The 24,303-nt window shown below is 44.4% G+C and overlaps 1 protein-coding gene across 1 annotated transcript in view; it reads right to left on the bottom strand.

Annotated features, from left to right (window-relative positions):
- Positions 1-12,116, bottom strand: part of MAP3K9 (mitogen-activated protein kinase kinase kinase 9) — a 63,292-nt gene extending 51,176 nt beyond the window's left edge. Inside the window, exons 1-2 of the mRNA XM_074909164.1 lie at positions 11,740-12,116; positions 5,354-5,767 (exon numbers count right to left, since the gene is read on the bottom strand). Coding sequence (XP_074765265.1) covers positions 5,354-5,767; positions 11,740-12,040 — 715 coding nt within the window. The 5' untranslated portion in view covers positions 12,041-12,116. The remainder of the gene's footprint in view (positions 1-5,353; positions 5,768-11,739) is intronic.
- Positions 12,117-24,303: the final 12,187 nt, after the last annotated feature.

Raw genomic sequence — 24,303 nt, 5'->3', positions numbered from 1 at the left:
CCCTGGAAGAGCTCTCCTCTACGACACCACCAGACAGAGGAAGAGGTTTACATTAAGTACTTGCCCTTCTCTGAGAAAAACCAACAGAAGAGTGGCAATTATGAATGCATTGGGATGTGAATACTCTAACAAAGCATGAGATAATAAACCACGTTATAAAGACTGATAATGTAACATTCAAGTCCTGTTGTCCTTAGGTTGGGTTTGAACTAGTCACAAGGAATCCCTGCTTCTAAATTCTGCCTGTACTTTTTAAAAAAATGAACAAGGAACATTGTCAATCCTAGGAACAACTGTTCAGAGACCATGTGTAAGTCAGCTCTACTAGCTTCTTTATGAACAGAAAAAGGCTTAAACAACTGCATAAAATAAATAAGCAAAGCTACAGCAGAGTTTGGAATTCTTAAGGAAGCCAGAGCTTTGAATCTCGGGATACCACAACCTTACCATGGTGGTCCAAAAAGTGGGAGAGGTGAACACCTTCAAAGAACTAGAAAAGCACTACTGACTTGACCAAATCAGAATTGTTGGTGTTTATTCTGAGCTCTGTCCTTACCTCTTTCTTTGACCTTGGCCATGTCACTTTGCTGCTAATCTTCTGTGCCACTTTGTGGAACACAGACATGGCGACTTTTATAAAGCACTTTGCAAACTGGCATGAACACCCTCAGCAAAATCTTTCAGTGTAGTGCAAATAACAAATGTATTTTGCTGAGCCAGACAAAAAAAGGAGCAAATATGCTTTTGCTAGTTCTCTGCAGCATTAGTTAACTGGCATTATTCCTATAGCAATCCTGGCATATCTAACATTGACAGACAAATAGAAACAAACAGGACCAGCCTCATTATTTACAATACTTCACTAAAACCAACAGGACTGCCCTTTTTGATCCTAAGCATTATATGCCAAGCCCCTTCCTCTGGCCAGAAATGTGACTCAAGTCACAGATAATAGAAACTAAGAGCTCCGCACAACACAGCAATGTTGACTTCAGTAGGCATTCCTAGTTGCTTTTTTTTTCCTATAGCTCAGCTTTTAGGTTATTTAGGAGCCTTCACATTGGGAGGGGCCTACTACCCATTCTGTAACATAGAATTGAGCAATTCTGCTCAGTGGAGCACCAACATGCAGGTGAAGAGGGAAAGGTTAGCAATATTGCCAGACTAAGAGAAGAAAAAGAAGCCAGAGAGGATTCTGTCAGATTAAGGTGATTAATTTTCACATGAAATAAATCGATTCTCTTGAATCAAATGCCAAAAAAGAGAAATCCCCTCACACAGAAGAACAAAATAGATTTCCTGGGTTATCTCCGTTCCCTTGCACAGTTAGATGACTGACACGTGAGTTGGTAATGCCAGTGGGAACACTCACCTACCAGACTCACTGCCAACTGAACTTACACTCAGTAAAAGAATTTCAGGGTCTCTAAAAATAAATCACAGGTGTGCAATTTGTTCTGTAACGATCTTTACATACTCATTTCCTGACAGCATCCTCAAAGCAATGAAACAGGCAGTCCTCAGAACCTCCAAGTTTTACAATAAAAATCTGCCTCACACAAACACAGTACTTAAAATGAACAGGGCACTTCTACACTTTAAATATATTAGCATTAAACCTAAAGTTATGATAACGAAAAGGAGAAAAGAAGTGAAGAAAAATGATGGAACAGGAAAAAAAGTCCACCTTTTTGGTTAAAAGAAGGAACACAATTGGTTTGCAGAATGCTTTTTGACAAGGAGAATATCAAAACCAGACACCTCCTGGAATCTTCAGATAATCCCCTGAAGCTCAGTCCCTATACAAGATGAAGTTACATCCCAAAGCAATCAAAACTATTTTATTTACTACGCCATCAGAAACACAGAGAACTATTCTGAGCATTGTTTTGGTACCTACCACTCAAGTCCACAAAGCTGAAAGAGTTTAGGTTAAAAGATTTTTTTTTCCCAAACCCTTATATAATGGACTAATTTCTCAGACTTGTATCAAGATGCCTACTTGACTTATTTTAATGTTCAAACACGACCTTCTTAAAAGGTTCATAATGAAGTACTGTCCTCATGCATTCTGTATCTTCCTAAATATAGGCAGACATCTGGAAGCAAGGCATTCTCTGAATGTCTTCTGTTCTAGTAGAAAATCTGATTTTAAATAAGGCAACTCTGTTCATTCCCACTCCTCCATCTTGTTCCCTAACTCCCAAATTAACTCAACCTGCAGCTTCAGATGGATAATGCAGGTCCCAGATGGTGCTTGAAGGCGAGAGATATATGAGAATCACTACCTATTACTAAATGTAGGCAGTACCAATCAGTAGATCAATACAGCTGATGCTCCCATGATAGCTCTGCAGTACTTGTAGATGTTCAGTACATGAAAGAAATGTGTCTGCAAGAACCTTTTCCAAGTTCTTGCAAGCAGAAGCTGTTCCTTCTCCGGAGACATGTTACTGCCTATTAGTTGGTGGGTGGTAACTTGTGCAAAGAAAGTACGACAAGCTTGTAATTCTGTAGGCACAAAGCTACCAATGTAACCTGTTCTCCATTATCCACAGTAATTGAGAAAACTAAGTATATCAGAAAAACACAGAAAAAACAAGCCCTATATAAATCAGGATGCAATAACATATCTAGTCCACTAATCTTTACAAAACTCGTAAAAAACATTTCATAGAAAACAGAGTGGAGAAATATCCAAGATGCTTATTACATATAATGGAAAAGGTATTTCAGCAATGCAGTGTCAGCATATTCAGGAAAGACACAACTTAGGCAGTCCAAAGTTGTTTATCCTACAGATAACCATGAGTTAAGTCTACCTGCATGTATAGATACGATACTTTTTTTTTTTTTTTTGGGGGGGGGGGGAAACCCATAGCAAAAAAATCCAGGAAAGACCAAAACTCCCTTTCCCCCAAAAAAACTCGACTGTTGTCATAATCTAGTATTTATGGTACTTGCTTTATAGATACACTCAGAAAAGAACATATATCTTCAAATGTTTAAAATAGGATACATTTAAAAAAATTTCTCTTCCACTACACAGCACAGCATGGAGAAGTCTATACTGCCAAACTAAACAGCTATTGTAATATGTCAAGCCCATACCTGAGGTTACTAATTCATCTTAAGTGAAAGGTTACCAAAAAAAATGAATTTTCATTAAAATATCTCAAGTTCTTCCGTCCAGTACCAGCTCCTACATTTATTTAGTTTCCCAAATGTGATACTGCTTTCTGCAGACTTAGCTGGGCTAGAATTTTCCTATATCCATCATTTCTGTACTACATCTGATGGTACCTTTGGTTAGAACCAACATGTAAATTCTCCAGCTTCCCCCTCCAAACATAGGATCTTTGAATCCTTCCACAGGCATTCCCACTCATTCTTCCTCTTCCTTTACTATTGTTTCCTCCCAAATGAGGAAAATTCTAGTAATACATGTAGCAAAACCCTCAACTTCTCACTGACAATTTACAGCGCAGCACAATTATGTACTGCTGAAGCACTGTGACAAGAGACATTTATTCTTGCTGCTGACAGTACTGATGTTTTCTAGCATCCATATCTGTGTGTGGTTGGTGACATCATGCACTGGTGTCCCTCTAGTTGGGTTAGTTCTCTGGTTGATACATATCCTTTTTCAACTAGCAGTCTCTAGCCTGAATAAAACCATGAAACATCAAGAGCTAACAGCTTTTTATCTTAGAAATATCTTCCATTCTAAACATCAAAAGTGTTCAGATAGCATTAAGCAATAAAGTCTTAATAACCTGTTAGCAAAAGAAGTAAATATTTTCTTAGGTGTGGAGTAAAGGCCCAACAATCAAAGGCAACTATTTCTTATTCACAGATGCAGCCAATCATCCATTAACCAAGCAAATCAATCCTTCATTTTACAGCATTTATCAATATGCCTATATATACTGCCATCTGTAAGGGTTTAGATATCAGAAAATATTTATATTAGAAAATTATTAGGATATTAGGAAAACATTAAGATTGCTTTACCCTAACAAAAATGATAACTTCAATAGTACAATTTATAGAAACTAATTTGAAAGTTCTCATAGTTCCTATTTTTGAACTCACTAACAAGTTAGTATTTTTTTTCCTTCACAACAAACAATATAAATTCACTGCCACAAGATACGAGGTCAAAAAAGAAAGGAAGATTGCAAGGCTTGGAAGTTTACAGCATTGTAATTGTTAACACTAGCTCTACGAGTGAATCTATTTAAGATATTAAAATTTTAAACTGTCAGACCTCTTTGCCAGACATTACTGCCCTCCAAGCAGAAGAGAACATTTGCCTGCATCCCAGTCACCCAGTTCACTGCGCTTATTAACTCAAGCCATAAATGAAAATGAGTTCATACTAACACACCTACCTAAACCATGGCAGCCAACATGCAGGTATGTGTTTGCTCTTGCCATCTAGACATCAACAAGCGGGGAGAAAGGCTGAACAGCTGCATGCAGGTATCAGGAAAGGAGAGGATGATCTTTAAACCACTGAAGCAGTTTGCTCCCACACTCGTAAGTAACATTCTATGCATGCATTTGACTTCGAGGCAATTTTAAGTTTGGGAAAACAGACACACTACAAAACCAATACCCAAGTGGCAGACAATAATGCTATTAGTATTACAGGGTAGCTATTCACCATGATTTCCAAAATCTTAACTATCAAAGTTCAGTCCCCATGCTCTAATGGGTCAGCTGCATCCCATGTGAAGCACCACAAACATCAGATGAAGTCCTGGGTGGACAAGGGCACCCACTGGGACATTTCATTTACCTGAGTTAATGTTTCTGTCAACACCAGCTCTATGAGGGACAGAGAGAAGATTCAATTCAGCAGGGATGGGTTAAATCTCCCATAAGGAAAACAGGCTTGCAGCTCATCTATACAGCAAAATCTAGCAAGTAAAATGAAAGCTTAGGAGCATTTATCTTTCCAAAGGAGCCTTTATCCTTCCAAAAAAGTGGAAGGAAAAATACATATTTTAAGTTCCACAAGACTTTCCAACACTGAGAAGTCTGCTGAAATGCCAATAAAACTGAGACACTGTGTGTATATATATGTATGCATATATGAACTACGGGAGAGGCATGCTCCAGTTACAGTTGCTTTTACATCCAACCTTTTAAGTTGCTTTTACAAAGTGAAAGCATTTACATGTTTCCTGTGGTCTGTAGCACAATAAACCCCTCTGGGATTGAATTAGAGGATACAGTGGTTCACAAGAAAGGATCACTAAGTTAACATTACTCCTCACTTTTCTGTGTGCCATTTATTTCCAAAACCATACCCCAGCACCCTGGCTGTTCGCTGTGTAGCACTTACTGTTGCTGGACTTCAGGTCACGGTGAATTATGGGAACAATCGCTTCCTCGTGCAGGTAGTTCATTCCCCTCGCAATCTGCACTGCCCAGTTCACTAGTATGTCAGGAGGTATCCTTTTACCAGACAACACCCTATTCAGCGATCCTCCACGGGCAAACTCCATGATCAAGCAAAGATTAGGTTCCTTCAAACACACGCCCCTGAGGGCAATGATGTTGGGATGCTTTAACATTGCAAAGAGCTTGGCCTCTTGGCGAACATTCTCAATGGTCTGGCTGATGTCCTCATCAGGGTCATAGCGAGCTGCCTTGACAGCAACCTCATCTCCTATCCACACAGCTCGATACACTTTTCCGAAGCCCCCTATGCCAATGATTTCTTCCAGAACAAGCTCTGAGAAGTCGATCTCCAAGACTAGGGAAAGAAGAAAAGAAGATGTCAACATTTAGCAGCTACACAGCCTGTACACCAGCTGAAGGTCCTTGTTGCCCAACCTCGCCCTTATCCTTGGAGGAAGGACCAATTTTCACTCCAAAACAATACAAATGAAAGCAGTAGTCCCTTATGACAATCTTTCACTGCCAAATAGCATGGGGTAAAACAGATCTTGCAGTATGATAAAACCTGTATGAAGTACTCACTGTGAAAGGTGATGAATTTGAACAAACGGTGGTGAATGACACACTGAAAATAGCATCCTCTTAACACACTTAAACCCTTATAACACTGATGCTCCCTTAAGGCTAAACCTTAATTTCCTACCCTTAATGACAGTACAAGATTCCAGAAGAGAAAACCCACAGTCTAATCTTCACCGACTTCACTACACAGTACTTCATGTGACATAGCTAAAGTTCAACACAAAATGCATCTGCTCCCTTATTTGAACGTTTCTTATTCAACTGTCACTACCAATCTTTTAGTCCTGCCCAAATCACGCTTATTCTTCCACACCTCTACAAGCTTTGTAGATTCGTTCAACACAAGAGATCTGTTAACCAATTCTGACACTACTGACAATAGTGTGAATAACAGATGGGTAAAACCACATACTGAGTATGCAGAGCTAGCAACAAGAAAAACGTTTTTTGATTAATGCATACTGCATTTGTATTACAGAAACTGTATGAAATAACAGAATCATCATTTTCCATTCCTATGCACTCACAGCTATACTAAACAGGCTGCCACAGTAACTGGTGGCTACTTGGCGTTGTACAGTAAAATCTACAGATGCAGATGTCTTAATTCAGCATATAAATTGCATCTGGAGCAAAAGTGGTGAGAAAAGCATACCCTGTACAACTGCACACTAAACACAGTTTATGCTCACAGATGGCCAAAAGAACCCATCCAATACTGACTAATGTAGCACAGAAAACCCACATACTGACACAGCCGAATTGACAGCAGTGGTAGGCCACTGGCTGAGTTACCACTGATGCTACTCTGATGTTTTGGTCATTACCAATTACAGTCAAAGAAATTTTTAAGTTTTAGAGGACAAATACAAGGATTTAAGCAGAAAGTCACTGAAACTTAATACTTTCCTGCATTTGAAATGCCAAATCTGACATGGTTCCCCTACTTAATCTAGCAGAAAGGACGTTAGGTCTGTAATGGACTTACTTGATGTAGGTATTAATTCAGAGTACTGTATTATATTACCGGGTTTTGTAGTTATCGATTGTATACATAAAGCTGTCCACTGTTTTTAAAGGAAATTACGTAGTCATACAAGTGAAGGGAACAGATTAGATTCCACTTAAGTAAAATATTTATTCAAATCAAATGTCTTTCCTAAGTATAAGCCTATAGCACAAGACCTTGTCACAAAACTGTTAATACGAACTCTGCTGCTCGCAGCTGAAGACTTTTTTTTTTTTGACTGAGCTCTATCTTTTTTGACATGATTTTTAAGTCTGTCTTACTTCTGTAAGTCAATCAAACCTATGAGCAAGGAGTTGACTACATATAGGGATTATATCGTCAAATGCCCTATGCAGTACAGTCAATAGATCTGAATCCTCAGACAGTGTAATAACAATGCCTGTACTCTTTTTACCAGCATTCCATAAACAAAAGATTAATGAAGATTAATGAAAAATAAGATAGAAAATTGACCAGGAAAATATTCCAAAAGGAGAAAAGGCCCTTTCCAGTCCAGAACACAAAAAGAACTTATTTGTCTGTTACTGTAGAGTACATCTTCTGGGCAGCTCTGAACTTCAAGGATTTACACAACAAATAAGGTTTCACACCTACAGTACCCGCTTTGGTGTTCAACTGCTCATGAGATACAGATTACTAGAAAAGATGGAGTAGATTCTGACCTGAAACACTGAAATTTTAGAACAAGGCTGTAGTGACAATAACTCCAGTTATGAGACTACCCTGTCTCTGGGAATGCACAAAAGCAGCTGCTCTGGTATTATTTTTCACTGATAAAAGAGCTAAAGAAATCAGATGCTGAGTCCTATCACCTGCAGTCAGCAGAATTCCAGCACTGACTGAATGCTCACTTCACCTGCTCCTACAGCCAAAGTCAATAAAAAGACTGAAAATGAATGACCATGTAAGCCAGCGGTTCTCAAGCTTTCCTTCACCACAAACCCCCTTTAAATACCTTTTGTGGCCACAGGCCACCAAGAATTTAATTCAAGATTTAAAGCACTAGACTGCATCAAATATTTATTTAGATTTTTCTCTTGAAGGGTCTTCAAATTTGGAGAAGGGAAATAAATTAATCTATTAATGCACACACTCCTATTTATTGCAATACTTCCATATGAATTTAAAATGATAGCATCAACACTCTTCTTGCTCAAATGGCCCATTTCATGGTATTTTAACATGCTAATTCTGAATTTGATGCCCATTTTTACATTAAAATTAGATGCAAAGTTTTTACAATTTTCCTCACCTCCCCCGTTGTTTGTCTGTGTTCAGTCACGACATATTTTTGTTTATGGGTCCAGGGCCACCACTTGAAGGAACAGACTTCAGTCCTGTCATGGCCCTAAAGAGGGCCGTTGGGTTAAGAAAGAGTCTTTAAGAGAAAAACCGCCTAGTTAAAGCGGGCCCCAACCATACTAGCACCAAATATACTAGCGTGCCAGGGCAGGTGGAGGAGGGGAGGGGCTTGAGTACGAGAAGGGCATCGAAGGGGGGGGGGCTGTGTGAAAAGGAGGCGCGGTGCTTGCCATGGGTTGGCCGTTCCCCACCCCTGCTTTAAGCCTTTGTGACCCCCCCGGGGGTGGGCGGACCACAGGTTGAGAAGCACTGATGTAAACGACAAGGCAAGGCCGAGAGCCCGCCGCCCCCCGCCAATGCGGGGGGGCTCAGAGGCGAGCAGGCCCGGCCGAGGCGGCGGGTCCCGGGGCGGGGGTGCTGAAGGGACAGCTCCCGCGGGCGGCCCCGCCCCCCGGCAGGCCCCGCCCCCCGGCGGCGCGCGGGAGGAGTGCGGCGGGACGCGGGAGGGAAGGGAAGGCACCGAGAGCAGCGCTCCCGCGGCGTGCTGCCACCCAGCCCCCCTCCTCGGGAAACACGCACACCCCTGCTGGGCGCACAAAGGCACCGGAACAGGCCTGGGACGGAAAACCGCGCGATTTATGCTTCCAGAGCGAACTGAACGTGTTACGCTGCAAGGTATTTTGCAAAGAAAGTTTTACTTGCAGTTACGGTCTTTGCTTTACTTTGACAATGCATCTTCAAGGCAGACTGACTAGCCCACCCTCATGGGTAGCTTAAGCAGAAAAAAAAAAAACCAACTCCAACTTTAGTTAAGTTTTGTTTTTTTTCTTTAAAGGTATGTTGTACTGAATTAGCTTGTTCATTTTCACAGACTTAGTTATGCATTAATGCACAACCTACTTACTTTTCTTCACCTTTCTAAACACACTAACCCCTTTTCTAAACTCCAGTTTAATTTGGCAGATGTGCTGTACTGGACTGTAAGGGCAACGGGAATGTTTAACATGCATTTTTCACCTTAGAATTTAAGAACTGAAGTGCTATCATTCCTCTGGGGACTGATAAGGAATTACTGAGCCTGTACACCATGAACCAGTGCCATGTTGAAAACTGCAAAGTAGTTGCTGTTTAATCAGCATTTATTATACCGCACAATTAAGCTATTTAATTCAGCCTGGAGCATGTAAGAGCCCATAGCACGAGGGGTCCTTCAAGTTGGCCCACTGCTGACAGTCTCAATAAGCTCCTTCTGACATTCGTGGTACCCCCACTGAGGTAAGAGTCAAGCACACTACGTGGATGGCTGAAAGACAGCATGCAATTACTAGTTATATTACTACAGCTCCCAGTGGAAGCAGAATTTTTAGGACTCATGCTCCAAAACCTTCATCAAATATGAAAATAAACGTTAGGAAAGCAACTAAAAATAGCTATTGTGCAAAGGTGCACATCTGGAATGACACCTTGCATTACTCCCGCAAAACTTTAGTATTTCCTAGTCCAGTAAGTTAGCAGTAGACTGTTATTCCAATCAGCTATCAAACATCACCAGCCCTCAAAGTATCATTCCTTGCAAGGGGATTTCTAACACTAAACCTGAAAACCCAAATCAACAGCAACTAATTTTACCCCCTGTCCAAATTGCATTGTTTCTTTAAAAAAAAAAAAAAAGAAGCATACCCCTTTAGCATACCAAAAACTTACTGAAGGTCAATAAATTCTACTCTGTCATGAACATATGGTTGATGACTTGAGAGAACAGAAGTAGTATAGTCCTGTTGTGGCACCAGAAGGATAAGACAAAGATAAAGGGGGAAGGTGCAACTCCACAACTGTTACTGAACTGTCAAACCACAGAAAGTGCAATAAGGCAGGAGAATCCAGAGTTACTAAGCCTGCCCTCAAACAGTCAAAATGGTAGGGGATTGAGGCTTTGAGAAGTTATGTAGAAATGGTTCTCCTAACTACCTTAAAGACAAAAACTAAGAAGCATTCACAGTGTTTTCTACATGTGAGGAAAAAAAATAATTATCTATACTGTTCCAGCATAGAAGCAAGCACCACTATTGCCCAACCTAGTCCCTTCACAATCCCAAGGGCAATACTACAAATTACTGAGTTTTTACCTAAATGCTTTCGAGCAGAACACAGAATAAGAAAAAGGCTATTAGTTGTATTCCTTGGAGATATGTCCTAGATAGGACAAAGCATATTTTCATTTGTTTTACTTTCTAGAAAAGCCTACTAGTCTGAAGATTTTTCCTGTCCCTCCAAAAAAAGCTTTACTCTTGCCTGAATTGTCAATAGTGACAGATAAAACAGGATCTAGAAACAGTCATTCCACCCCATTTGTCTTTCCACAATTGTACATAGAGGCTACAAAAAACGTAGGGGCGAAATGGCCCTATTATCTGGCTCCAACAAAGGCCTCAGAAGGGCACTGAAGTTCACAGAAACAAGCCGATCCCTTCGTGCCTTCAGCATCACAACTTAGCCAAACAACCTTCAGGTAGGCCCAGGTATCCAAACTTGGATAAAACTCATTTTAGGTTAGAATTTGTAAGAAGACAAAGGGCTAAGGAGGAACCTGGTAACACAAGTCAGCTTAGGAATTTCTAAGTCAGAAATAATAAGCTTTTGGTTCGAATAAAGGAAGATATTGCGAAAGTATTAGCAGGGAATCAACACTGCAGAAAGCAACTGCTTCCTAACCAGCAACCTCTCCCTAAGGATAGTCTTAAAGGCAGAGTCACCACAGCCCCCGGTGACTCCACCACCGCCTGGGCACCAAGCCTCAGCCCTCCGGTGAAAATTTATCAGCCCCTGGAAACACAGGGCTTAACAATGGGCAACTGCTCCCGGCGGCACTGAAGCGCTAACACGCTGAGCTGGCTTCGGCCTCTCGGAGAGGAGCGAGGCGCCGGCCTGGAGGGCAGAGGGGCACCGGAGCAGCAGGAATGCGGCTGCGGGGAGGAAGGGGCACGGAGCGGACAGCAGGGCCGAGCGGGGCCGCCGGCCTGGGGCACCCCCGGCCGCGAGGGGCCGGGCCGCCGCAGCCCCCCCGCTCCCGCGCCAAGGGCCACCGCGGGGCCCACTCGCCCCTGCCCCCTCCGCCACCGGCCGGGCCCCGCGGCCTCCCCGCACCGGGCTGGGCCTTCCCCCGCCGTGGCGGTCCCGGCTCCCGTCAGGGCCAGCGGAAGGGCCGGGCCTCCCTCCGCGCTGGCGGCGGTCCCGCCTCCCCTCGGGGACCTCGGGAGGGCTGGGCCAGGCCGGGCCGGGAACCCCCCCACCCCACCCCGCGACTCCTGGCCTCCACCGGTCCGGTCCCCCCGCCCCTCTGCTCCCCCAGCTCCCTTCCGCCGGGGGGCGGCGAGGGACCGCACCGAGACCCCCCCGGGCCCGGGCCGCCTTACGCTGTATGGCGGGGGGCGGCGGGTAGCGGGCCCGCAGCTCCGGGCCGCCCCCCTGCACGCCGCTGCTCACGTAGTTGCTGGGGAAGATGCCGACGCGCTGGTCGATCTTGCCCGTCCACCAGCCCTCGTCGCCGGACACGTGCGAGTCCCGGGACAGCACCTGCACCACGTCCCCCGGCCGCAGGCTCAGCTCGTCCTCGCCGCACGCCTCGTACTCGAAGACGGCGGTCCAGAGCGGCCCGCCGCCCGGCGGCTCCCCGCCGCCCGCGCCCTCCTGGCTGAGCTCTGTGAGGGGCTCCATGGCGAGGCTGCTCCATAGGGGGAGGCGCCCGCGGCAGCCGGGCGCTGCGGGGGACGGCGGGGCCGGTACCGCCGCCTATTGTTCATGCGGCCCGGCGCCCGCCGGCAGCAGGTGCCGCCGCCGCCGGGGGGGGGGGGGGGAGGGGGAGGTGTGGTGGTTTGGGGGGGGGCGTCCCGGCGCGGGGCCGCCTCAGCCCAGAGCGGGAAGAGGCGAGGGCAGGCAGCGCGTGCCGCCGAGCGGCCGCCGCCGCATCCCCCCCCGCCTCCTCCTCGCCCGCCTCCGCCTGCCGCCGCGGCCGCGCATCCCGGAGCCACCTGACTCTCTGGCAGCTTCGGCGGCGGGAGGGGAGGGGAGGCCCCGCCTCCTCGCCGCCACTGGCCGCCGCTGCCGCCCGTCAACGCCGCCCTCACCTGATTGAGGGCCTTCGCCGCCTCGGCCACGCCCCCCCCGCCCAGCCGCTGGCCTCGGAGTCTCGCACTCACCGGTGTCCCCCCAATTGGCCCCCGCCTCGTCAGCTCTCGCTCCCCATTGGGCCTCGCGGCGCCTGTCAATAAGCGCCCCCAGCTCCGCCTCCCCCGCCGCTTCTCATTGGCTGGGGAAAGAGGCATGACACGGAGAGGGCCGGGGGTGGGGCCGCCGGCGGGGCGGGGCGACCTCCGCCTGACGGGGCGGGGCGCTGCGGGCCAGCGGCGGGGCCGGCACCGGCACCGCCTGCCGCCGTCAGGGGGCGGCACCTGCGGGCGCCCGGGCCCGGCCCTCGGCGCGGGCGCTCACCGGTGGCGAGGGCCGCTCCGCCGCCTGTGGGCGCTCTGCCCCGCTCCCGGCGTCCCGCCCGGGCCTCCCGAGAGGTGCCGGCCATGGGGTTCGGGGCGATGGCCGCGCGTGGGCAGGCCCTGTCGCCAGCCGCCCCGCGGTCCCTCCTGCGCCCCCAGGCACCGCCATAGCTCTGGTGCAGCCGCCTAGAGCAGGGGTTTAGGCCAGGAACCAAACAGAATCAGGCTCCAGGGAAGTCTTTGTTGCCAGTTTCTCCACATTTTGTCTATGCTGAAGCACAGGTGTTACATGTTTTTTGTACAAGGTTAATACGGGTGCATTCCTGCCGAACGCCTTCCTTAAAAATTAAACAACAGAATTTTATTTTTCACTCTTGCCATCAGTTTATAGCTCCTTCCTCCTGAAAGTATAAATTCCTTCACCCAGCTACCAATATTTTTACTGCCTGTGAAGATACCAGATCTTGTCAACAGAATCTGTTTGTACTTAGTGACATAAAAGGGACATTTTCTTTCCATTTCAACCCACTCTTCTTTAAAATCTTAATTTGATTTTCAGTGGGAACTGGAAATGAGAAGTCTCTGTTCATGCTTAACCATAACAAAGCCCACCAACACTGAATGAGAATCCCAGGTACCCTGACCACATGTGATGTCTTCCCACTTAGATAAATCTTGGGCTTAGTTCTTCTTTAGTGTTTCATAAATGGAGTTAGTTACCCGATTCTTCTCTGCAAGAAGATTTTTCTTTTTAATTCTCCATTCCCTAGTGAGGCATTTGTTTTGTTTTATGTACAGACTACTAATAGTTCTTAAATTTCATGCTGTGGGCTTTGTCTATTTATCCACCATTGTGTTAGCACTATGTGGCTGCACTTGGGAAGCACCAGGGTTTAGGCTTTAAAAAGAATGATGAAGATCTTAGTGTGCTCTGAGTTAAAGAGGTCATTCAAAATCCTTATTGTTGTTTGTAAAATATTTGAATTTGCTTGTCTATTTTCTGGGAAAAACCTCCACTGTACGGAAACTTAGTAACAAGTATTGCAGAGAACCCTGCAGGGAACTGAAATTTTTCTAGTTCCTTTCTCTTTTTCCCAAACTTCATAGCTTTTACTTCTGATAGACACCAAAAATACCTTGCCTAGAAAGAGCTGGTATATTAATATCCTTATTTTACAAATAAAGAGCAAAATATAGCTGAGGTCAGAACATTTCAATGTGACACACACAAGATTGATGCGTGCTGCAGCACTAGTTTTCAGCTGAACTTGTCTAAGAAATGAGCTTTAGATTTTTCTCCCGTACCTCCATCTCCTCTTGCCAGTGATGGTGGAGCTGAGGATGTATCCTCTCCACTGTTCTTGTTACTTAAGGGAGTGTTTTCACAATTAGCCTAAGCTTATCCAATATTACGCTGTTGCTGAAAGGGACCTTCCTGCCCCTTGTCACATGCTTGACCCGCTATCCTGATTGCAGCAGTAGTGACTGCATGGCTGTAGAGTCATTTCAGCTCATTTATCCAACTGAAAGCTAAGTCACCAAGTAAAAGCAGCTAGTTTTCAAACACCTTTTTAGGGTGTTCTGACTTTCGTTACGACTGTACACATAATCATTCAAGGCAGCACAACGTAAGGAAACAGGACAGGACAGGTGAAAGGGACAGCAGACCCGGCTCTTTCAGGCACAGCCTACACTTACCTTGTCTTGATCATGAAGCCGAGGGGTAACAAAACAAATAGCTGCATTCATGGTTTTCGGAGTTCAAATAATAGATGACCAAGATGAAACCTGAAGGACTGATGTTAATGTTAAAACAGCCTCAGTTGTATGCAATACTTTTCTGTCCAGTTATGTTCAGGAAGAAAAATATTTCTTTAATTCACACAGCGGGGAATTACTATGCTTTATGTGAATGTTGTGCTTTAAAAGTTGTAATAGAAAATTTGAGCGAGACATAAGAAAATAGAGGTCTCCTGTCTTTCAGCTGTTTGGCACTTATTTTGAACATTGCTGTAGAGCACTGGTAGGTTTAAAGTAGAGACTTTATTACCGGTGGTGAAAACAATGACTCCTGTAGAGACTCGGGTTGCCTGCTGTAGTAACCTGCCGAGACAGTACCCTGCCATCTTGTGGAACGCCTGGATATTGAACTACAGAGTCAGCTTTGCTTCTCAAAGACATCTTGCCTTTTTTTTTCCTCCTTCCCCTTTTTTTCCCACCGTGATGCGTTTGTTTCTCCAGAGACGATGTGAGTGGCTCAGGAAGCCCAGAGCAGCCAGTGCCTGGAGCTGGGAGAGTGCTGAAACAGAGAGATAGACTCAATAATAAAGTTTGTTACTGTTAAGCAGGTATTCTTTATTAGCAGCACTGGGGTCCCTGGGGATTCTCCACCATAAGGGCTCCCCCGAGTTAGTAAGGGACATCGGTTTACATCCATAAAAATCACACATATTCGTTAGATTTCCTGGGAAGGGATGTCTTATGATAAGGAGTTCTCAGAATCCATTTACATAAGTTGACACCCCTTTGAGCATGTGTCCTAAGTTCTGTTGGGAGTCTTCCATGGTCGAGGGAAGAAGTAAGCAGTGTTCCTCACGGCGTTTGCTAGTTGATCTTTCCAGAGCATGCGCTGTGAAGTAAAGTCCAGGTGTCTTCCTCCTCAATCAGCAAAAAGCATCCTCCTCATTACAGGGTCTCTGTATCCTTTTGTTTGAGTCCCTCCTATCTTAAGTTTGCACATTCCAGGAACTGTCCAAGTGTCCACTGAAGGTCTTGAGTCTGTTATGATTTACGTAGGAAGCCTAATGAGCATCTTAATCTTACCTAAACAGACAAAGAGGCCTAGGGAAACATTTAGGGAAACAAAGATACAAATGAAGCAAAACACAAGCAAAGTTTTCATATATCACAGTTTAGTCCTAATCAAGGACTGTCATGAGTTCATTCGACCTCTTCCAGTGTCCAGGGAAATGCTCTGAAGAGCCATGGTAGGATTTTCCCATTCTCACAGACTTCTTTTGGCATCTTTTACCAGCCATGTTAGAGACTGGTTTCTGAATAAAATGATTTGGCCAGATTGGGAAGGCTGTTCTTAAGATCAAGGTAAATAGAAGAGTCACTAAATGTTAAGTTCATATTTCAGTAACTGGCAAAGGCAGACAAAAAGATCATTAAAGACTGTCTGCATGCAGTATGTGAGAGACGACATTTCAGCATTTGCAAGATTTTTTAAAAGGTGCAGGCCTTTCTGGTGAACATAACCTAAATGCTACCCTGGAGGTTTTTTCATTATGTGTTTTCTAATAAGACTGTATATGTTCCCATTATTATTCAGCAGATCTGAATAATGGGAATTAGATTCTAGTTATAACAGATTCAGTTCTCAAAGTCTGTGTCTGAATACAGACTCAGTGCTTCCCAAAGTGTGGATATAGATTTTGTTACAGTATGTTTAGAAAGGAAAGTCTAATCCGCAAAATGCAGATGCTACTCAGAATGTAGTTCAAACTTCCTCCAAACTGAGAACTTGCGACCAAGGATTTTAAATCAGGCTCATTTTTGTATTTACATTTTAAAATACCCTACAAATCATCAGACAATAAACAAAAAGGCAAGTCTATGCCCAGCCCTTGTTTTAAGAACCTATGAAAGTACTCTGCTTATTGAATTTAATTATTCATATAAATTTAGGATTATCATCTCAGTTTTTGCCCTGTCTTTTCAAGATGTTTGTGCAGACGACTAGACCAGTACTCTCTCTTTCAATGGACACCTTTCCTGTCTCTGCACTGGACTTAGCAGCTCTATAACAACATGTTACCGCTCCATAGTTGTAAACCTACACTGGATATCGAAATGTTGGCACTCAGGGCTCCAAGTCTCTGTGAGAGAAAAAACCAGAATGCTAAAAAAACCTGGAATGTCCAGAAAGAAGACAAAGTACCAGCACAGTCCAACTACACCACAGTACTAGAAAGGCACTGTATTTCCAACTATAGCTATAACAAAAGCACATCTCTACCAGCACAGTAAGAAAGTATAAAAGATTAAGGAGATGCTCCTCGGCACATCTGCTTAGTGCAGCTCATTCCTTATACATCCCATGGTAATTTATATTGCATCTTAAATTAACCCAGCACTAATGCTCTCATTTGGCTTTTATACATTCCAGAGGATATATCTCAGCTGGGTTCCATGGTTATATCTGTGGATATAACCATATACACCACTCTGGAGATGTATCTCGTGCCAGTAGACAGATTTGTTTGATCAATTGCTGATAATCTCTCCTCAAACAATGTAAGCTTCACTGACAAATGGGTTCTTCTGTCATTATAAACTGCCTCTTCGCATGGTGGTAAAGCCGGACTGTGTTTTTTTTCCCCACTTTAGAACAGTACTGCTTTGCCAGCATCACTTTAGTGTAGGCTTCGTGCAGGGGAGAGAGGTAAGCCACTGGCAACAGAAGCTTTATGAACTGTGCTGTGCTAGCTAGGAGGCAGGCTGTGAATCTGGGACTTTAGCATCTAAGTCAGTAAAAGAGAGCTCTACTCTACTTCATAAAATATATATGCTAATCTCCCAGATGGCTATATCTTCTTTCTTCATAGAACAGATGACCTGGAAAATAAAAGAAGACTAAAAAACACTGGAGAGTGGAAGTTCTGGGCCAAAATCTCAGAGCTTCCAGTAGATTTTACAGACAGACTTGGCTTCTAAATTCAGTTTGAATTTGTTTTGATAATATAGCAATGATTACATGACTTATTATTACAGGTCACAGTATAATTTGACATGTAACACAAAGCATTTATACATTTATCAGCATCCCTGTAAGAAAAATAAAACAAAGGAAGACTTTCAAATGAGATTTCTGCCTACACTAAAAGATATACAGCTAACAGAAATAACGTTAAACTTTGGCTTAGTAATGACTACCATTTGCATACTGTATATTCCAAGCCACATTTATAGCTCTTGTTCAATTTGTCGTTGGTTGAGCTTCTGTAGAGGAACACCAGAATGGTACTGCCACACTGGCAACACTGTGCCACAGTTTTGCAAGTGTGTGGAACCAAAATTTAACTTATCTGAACAAAGGAACTGAGATTAGTGCAATGCAAATGCTTCCACCAGAGTTCAGCTAAGACACTGCAGCAAACTTTCCAGGTTCCTGAAATCTTGATAAGTGCTGGTAGCCTTAACCTTCCTCTTTATGTTTCAGGTGAAAAATGAAACAGGAGCTCAGTAACATCCAATGCCACAGCCAGCATAGAGTGCAGCACTTGTTCTGAGAGTTCCACACTGCCTGTGGCACCTCAGCTCCCATTTGAGGCCTTCTGCCCCAGGAATGACCAAGTCTCCCTAGTTTGTGAGGGCAATGAGGTTTTGTTCGGAAATAATAAAAACAAGATGGAGAAGAAGTTATTAGCTAGTCTGTGATTTTGTTTAGGTTTTCAGTTTGTCCAATAAAGCCTTTGGGCCAGTTTTCAGGTCACTAAAGCCACCCTTGAATAGCTTCAGAAACACAACACAAAAATGAAGAAACCTGCATCTGAACTCAAACCATAAGAGACAGATGCAGACTTTTTTCCTACAACATATGGAGACATACAACATCCATTAGATACCAGCACTCATATCCAAATCATAGCTATATACCCAAATCATAACTCTGCTAAATCTTTCATTACAAAGTTACAGACATAAAGTAGATAGCCTTTTTATTTAGAGTAAAATAATGCTTTTGTTGATTGATGCTGATGTCTTTTTTCTCTAATCCATATTTAGTAAGTTCACTTACTATTTAGAATAATAAACCTCAATCTAAAATACAGCCAACTAGGTCGGTGCAGTAGTAATTTTTTTCTTCCACATTGTCTTGAGGGAATAGGCAACATTTGCCTGCTGTCTCCTTCTATTTGCAACCACAGTTTAAATCCTTAATAGAATTAGATAAGCCTCTTTCAAAAAATGTATAACTCTCTATACTAAATTTTAATAAGTTGTACTAAGTTGTAGCAGCCAAAATAATTCATGCGTCACAGTGTTCTTTCCACAGGACAGGGGCTATTTATTTTCTTTAAACTCTCTTCTCCTTACAATAACACATACTCATACAATAATACATACTTACACTCTCATTTAAGCTCTTACTGCATAATAAGCAAATCAGCAACTAGACAGTCATCAACCCTCTCTCCCACAAACAGTGCCATCCACCTTAGCACAGCCCGGCAGTTACTTATCTCTCTTCCAAGGCCTGTTTCTCCAGGCCTGTGCAGACCAGAGCTGGCACTTCTCTGAGCCAGCACAGAACTGACCGGCACTTCTCCAAGCCTGCACAAAACAGAACTCACTGAGCAGAGATGACCAGCCAATGTCGATTTGGCTCTTAAGTATTGAATCTCCCACAGCTGCATAGGGCTGACAGGCCAATGCCGACTTGCCTCTTAATCATTTACCAGTAACACTTTGAATCTCCCACAGCTGCACAGAGCTGACACTCCCACAACTCTCTACTGGAAAATCTGTCTTGATTTTCCCATATAGCGTCTACCCTGTGCCTGGTGACTAAGCTCAGATATGATACTGTATTCATTTGATATTTCATAAGGCAACTGGAAGGGTATTTCCTTGTACTTACATGGAAATGGACATAACTCTGTTTTGATCTTTTAGTTAGGTGTGGGCAGAGAGATATATCATGTTTTTATCGTGATGCTATCTCTCAGTACTGGCAGCACTGGGTCCATAGGCAGCCAGAGACATCACCCTATTGAGGAGGGATTTCATGTTACGCTGATGCAACCACCTCAAGGAGTCTGCCTTACACTCCAGAATTAATTTGCATTATCTGTTTACTTTTTGTTTTTCCTTTCCCTAATTGGCGGTCTTAATTGGTGGGCTCTGGTCCTGCACACCGTCAAGGCACTGCACGGTTCACTGTACAGCTGAAGCTTTTGTGGAATGAGGGAAGCGTGATTCACGGAATCAGCCTACACAGATCAGTCCCAGACTACAGACTGTTGTGTGTCTTCGACTCTAATTGGTACCTGAGTCGTTTTCAAAAGATAACATTAAACATAATTAACTTCTGAATGATACACACCTCCTTCTTTCTCAGAAGAATGAGTGTGAAATTTTCCCTCCACATTACGCCTCTGAAGGGGCCTGTAAGAGTAAGATTTGTTAGTGTATGAATGACAGACTTCCTGCACGTATATATTACTTAAGCATAAGTCTTCCTGCTCCACCACTGGTAGAATCTGAAGTTTTGTATCACTGGGAAGCAGAGAGTCTCAGCTTCAATCCCCAAAGGTCTCAGGTAAGACTCTACCTACAATGTTTACGGACAGACAAGCAATAATCCAATCTTTCTTGAAGTCAGCTTTGACCCTTGTACTCAAAGCAAGTAAGACACTTGGCTTTACAGGAAGAGGGAATTCGAAAAAGAGTCACAATAAAAGGTTTTGCAGTTCACAGATTTTTTCGGTATCTATTTTTCTGTAACTTTGTACAGCTAATGGGGAACAGGGTAACGATGAACCAGCACTCGAAAGAATGAGCCACATAATTCACTGACAGCATTAATGCTCATTAAGCGTTCAACTCAAATTCAGGCCAGCAGAGCCCTTCCCTCACTCCACAACAGTACCTGCTCCCGTTAGACTCCACGGTGCTCCTGGGGGAGTCTGCAAGGGCTGAGCCTGTAAGGCCAGCAAGCACCTCCCTGGGGCTGCAGACGGGTGCCCAGTGGAACTGAAACACTGCACAGAGCCCACCGTTTTCTGATCAGCTTCAGGAACACCTAGCATGCTATTTGCCCATATTATTTTGAATATGTAAAATGTTATGGTGAGACTGTTCATTTCCCCATTTTCACACAATTATCCCTTCTAGTACAGCGGGGCACCACCGCGCTTCACCACCACCAAGGAAATACGCTTCCTTTCTATCCGATTTTGATGTATGAGTTGTTTTGCCTACTTAACCCTTGTAGAAGGGATCCATCCTTAAACTGTCGACACTGCGCCGGCATTTCTCTACGTGGATAATAAAAAGGAAAGGTTGAGGAAGCCCGGAGCTGTCTGGGGCGGAGGATCCCTGAGCAGGCAGGTCTCCCAGCATGGGGGAGCCCGGGGAATGTCGCCCCGGCAGAGGAGGAGCCGCGGTGCCGGCCCCTGGGCAGTCTCCCCCCTCCCTCTCCCCTCCCTCTCCCCCGCCAGCCGTGGGGTGACATTTCCAGGAACCTCCCCGCACTTATACTGGGCCATCCCAAGCGCTGCAGGAGCGGTGACCCGGCTGGCCGCTCTCGGTACACGGTACACGTCCCGCCTCCCTCCGGCGGGTGGCGGGGAAGCCCCGGGGGGAGGCGGCGGCGGGCGGGGCCCCGGAGGAGCGCGGGGTCCCGCCGCGGGGTCCAGCCGCTCGCCCCGGCCCGGCCCGGCCGCGGGGAGCCCGTCGCTCCGTGCTGCCGGCAACAATGGAGGCATTCTCGCCCGGGCTATTTCTGGTCCCGGCGGAGCCGCACGCCGCTCCCTCAGGGCTCCCAGCTCATTGTTTTTGTTCGCTCCGGTGAAACAATCGCGGCCTAAGCCCGACGCGTTTGTTTGGCCGTTCCTCCTGCCGTTATCACCTTTTCCTGTTCCCCTGGAGAAAATGGACCTTTGATACCCTGCCACGCTGCATTGCCGAATTCCCTGCTCGTTCAGGGTGCAGTCACGACAAAGGCAGGCGCTTTTACAGAAGGGGAAAAAAAAAAAAAAAAAAAAAAAAAGAATGTGGAAGAAAACCTTACTCTGGAAAAAAAGCAAGTTGCGTAATAGTGAAGGAATGAGGTAGGGTGAGTCATCCCGCTGCCGAGCACGGCATCTGGTCGAGTTCTCACCCACCCAGGAGGGAGTTTGCCAGGCCCCGCTTACATCCCACAGCCAGTCAGCCCAGCCAGGGTATAGCCCCGAAAATAGAACTCTTATCTAGTCACCTCCGAGCACACACAAGAAGCGAACGCACGGTTGCCCTCAGCAGAAGCATAAACTCTCTTTACCTGCATTTTATTACGAACGACACCACCGATCCCAGCCTCATCTAGGGCTGCAAGGAGGTTTGGAAGACCTAGGTCCAGAGGCTCCCCTGAACACGCAGTTCCTCCGTGGAAGACCCCTTCTCATGGTCTGCACTTCATACTACTCTTACCATACTTTTCCTCCAGCTTCCCCCTCAGAACAACTGCTTTTATCCTCTGATACTGAAGCTGATTTCAGTTCTTTCCTGTTTGCTCTCCACTTTTTAATCTTCTATGGGACTTCTGTGTGCCCTTACAAATCCTGAGGGTGCTGTAAGAGTGGGAAAAAAGAAACACATGCTTTTTGGATGTAATCTTTCTTTTTCTTAAAAACTGTGCAGTAGGGTGAGGCAGGTTAATTAATTTTCACTTAAAGTTTGAATTAGTCTTAATTCAAGTGTAGCTGTACAAGCACATCTAGGACTTCTGGCTTTTTCCTCAGCTCTGCTACTGACTGATTCAGAAAACACGGCAGTTTCCACGTTTGTATTCACCGAGACCAACTAACTCTCAGCACACTTCTACCCTTATTTTGGATAGAGAGTCTTAGAAAGAAAGACGGATCACAAAGACAATAGTTGTTGCTATCTTATCAGTGGGAAGAAGACAAGGTGTTATTATAAAGGATAAGCTTTCAGTAATGAAATCTCTCTTTTCCCTGTAGACTACACAAGGCCACGCACACTGCCTGTGCAGCCACCTCCTACTGAATTTCCTTGAAGGTCACTCTAGCTAGCTGAATTTGGTGGTTTTTCTGGAGCCATCAGTCCCATTCCTACTAAACACTTTTAGCCTGGAGCTGATGTTCTTCCATCACTCCGTTAAACTCAGTCCCTCGTAATTTCTCTGTTGTATTTATGAGCAAATCTGACAGTTTAAGAACCTATCTCAAAGTTATGAGATGATGATGTTCACAAAACCAGGAGATGCAATTAGCTGGTGAGAACAGCATCCGACAGAAGCTCCTACCAGGCCTGCCAATCACACAGCAGTCTTTTTGAAAGGTATATGTTGTTTAGATCTGTTGCAAGGAGTAAGGCAGAAGGGAGGCTAGTGAAAAGTTGGATTGTTATAAGCTCTGAACTGTTTGCTTGTAAGACTCAGATCCTACAGACTTTCTGTGTTAAAAAAAAAAATAATCAAGTTGTGTGCAGTTTTCCTCATGTCATAGAAGTAATAGTTGTGAATAAAGACACTTTTCAATATATATAGCTTGCAAAAATATGCCGGAAACTTTGACTTACGTCTCTTTTTAAAAATTTAAAATGTTTTGCTTGTTTTCCATCATATGCCATTTAAAGATTTACGAGAAAGCATTGCATTGCTACCAATGTAACTGTGAAGCAGCAGTATGTACCAGAAATTCAAATTTTAGTCCAAGAGTCAAAATACTTTGGCCACCTGTGCTTAATTCTGCTGTTACCACAACAAGACTGTTTTTCATATGATTTGTGTAACACTCCGTATTGAATTAAATCTTGGAAGTACATTTTCTACTGCAAAATAGCTTTTTGTGGTTAAAATACTGTTTGCAACAAAACCTCCACTTTTCGTGACATGTCACATGCTGAAACAATGGCAAAAAGATAAATCACTTCAAATCTAATTTTAAATGCTGCAAATTTTGTAATAGGTTCACTAATTTTTGTAATGTTTAGAACACTGTATATGACAGCTGTAGGCATATAGCTTACAGATTTCTGGTGCAACCTTCACTGGCATTTCTGGGTGCAATAAGCAGCATGAAGCAGAGTATAAATCTCCCCCAAAGGGTTGCTTACTCCACCCTTCCTTTGTTTCAAAGTAATTTCTGATTTTTTGCCTTTAGGGTTATTTTTAATGTTAGATCATTTCCATTGTTTATCTTCAGAAAAGTGTTTCCAGGACATTTTGCAGTCATAGCTGTTCTGGGAAGGCCTATGAAAAGGTGAAGGTTATACGTTTTTCTGGCAGATGTGGTCAGAAATATATGACTGTCATCAGCATCATACACCTATATCCAATTCCTTGGCTAACAGTTTTCTCTCTGTTCATTTTCATTGCTTAATCCATCAAAGATTTCCCAAGGGGTTGAATATATCTTTCCATGCTGCAGGCTGATGAAGAATGCACCAATGTACTAAATAGACTAATGCTATTAATATGGACAGTGCTCTGGAGACAAACCTGGGGCCAAGAACCTAGCAGCTGCACAAGGCATCCATGCAAGTGGCCTTGGGAAACACAGATGCCTCTTGGTGCCTGAAGATCCCTAAGAATCTGCCATGAGGGATTTACAGGCTGGTCCATGAGGGGCAAAATCCCTCATTCCTGAGCAAAAGATCAGGAAGAAACTCTGCAAAGGGTTGCTCATGAATCCACCCTCTCAGAGGGTCTCCTGTGGGTTTTTCACAGAAGGCATGGACCAACAAGCAGTGTTTATA

This window comes from Athene noctua, chromosome 6, assembly GCF_965140245.1.
Source record: "Athene noctua chromosome 6, bAthNoc1.hap1.1, whole genome shotgun sequence".
In the NCBI taxonomy this organism is placed as follows: domain Eukaryota; kingdom Metazoa; phylum Chordata; class Aves; order Strigiformes; family Strigidae; genus Athene; species Athene noctua.
The sequence above is the reverse complement of the archived record's forward strand: the minus strand, read 5'-3'. Positions and strand labels throughout refer to the sequence as shown.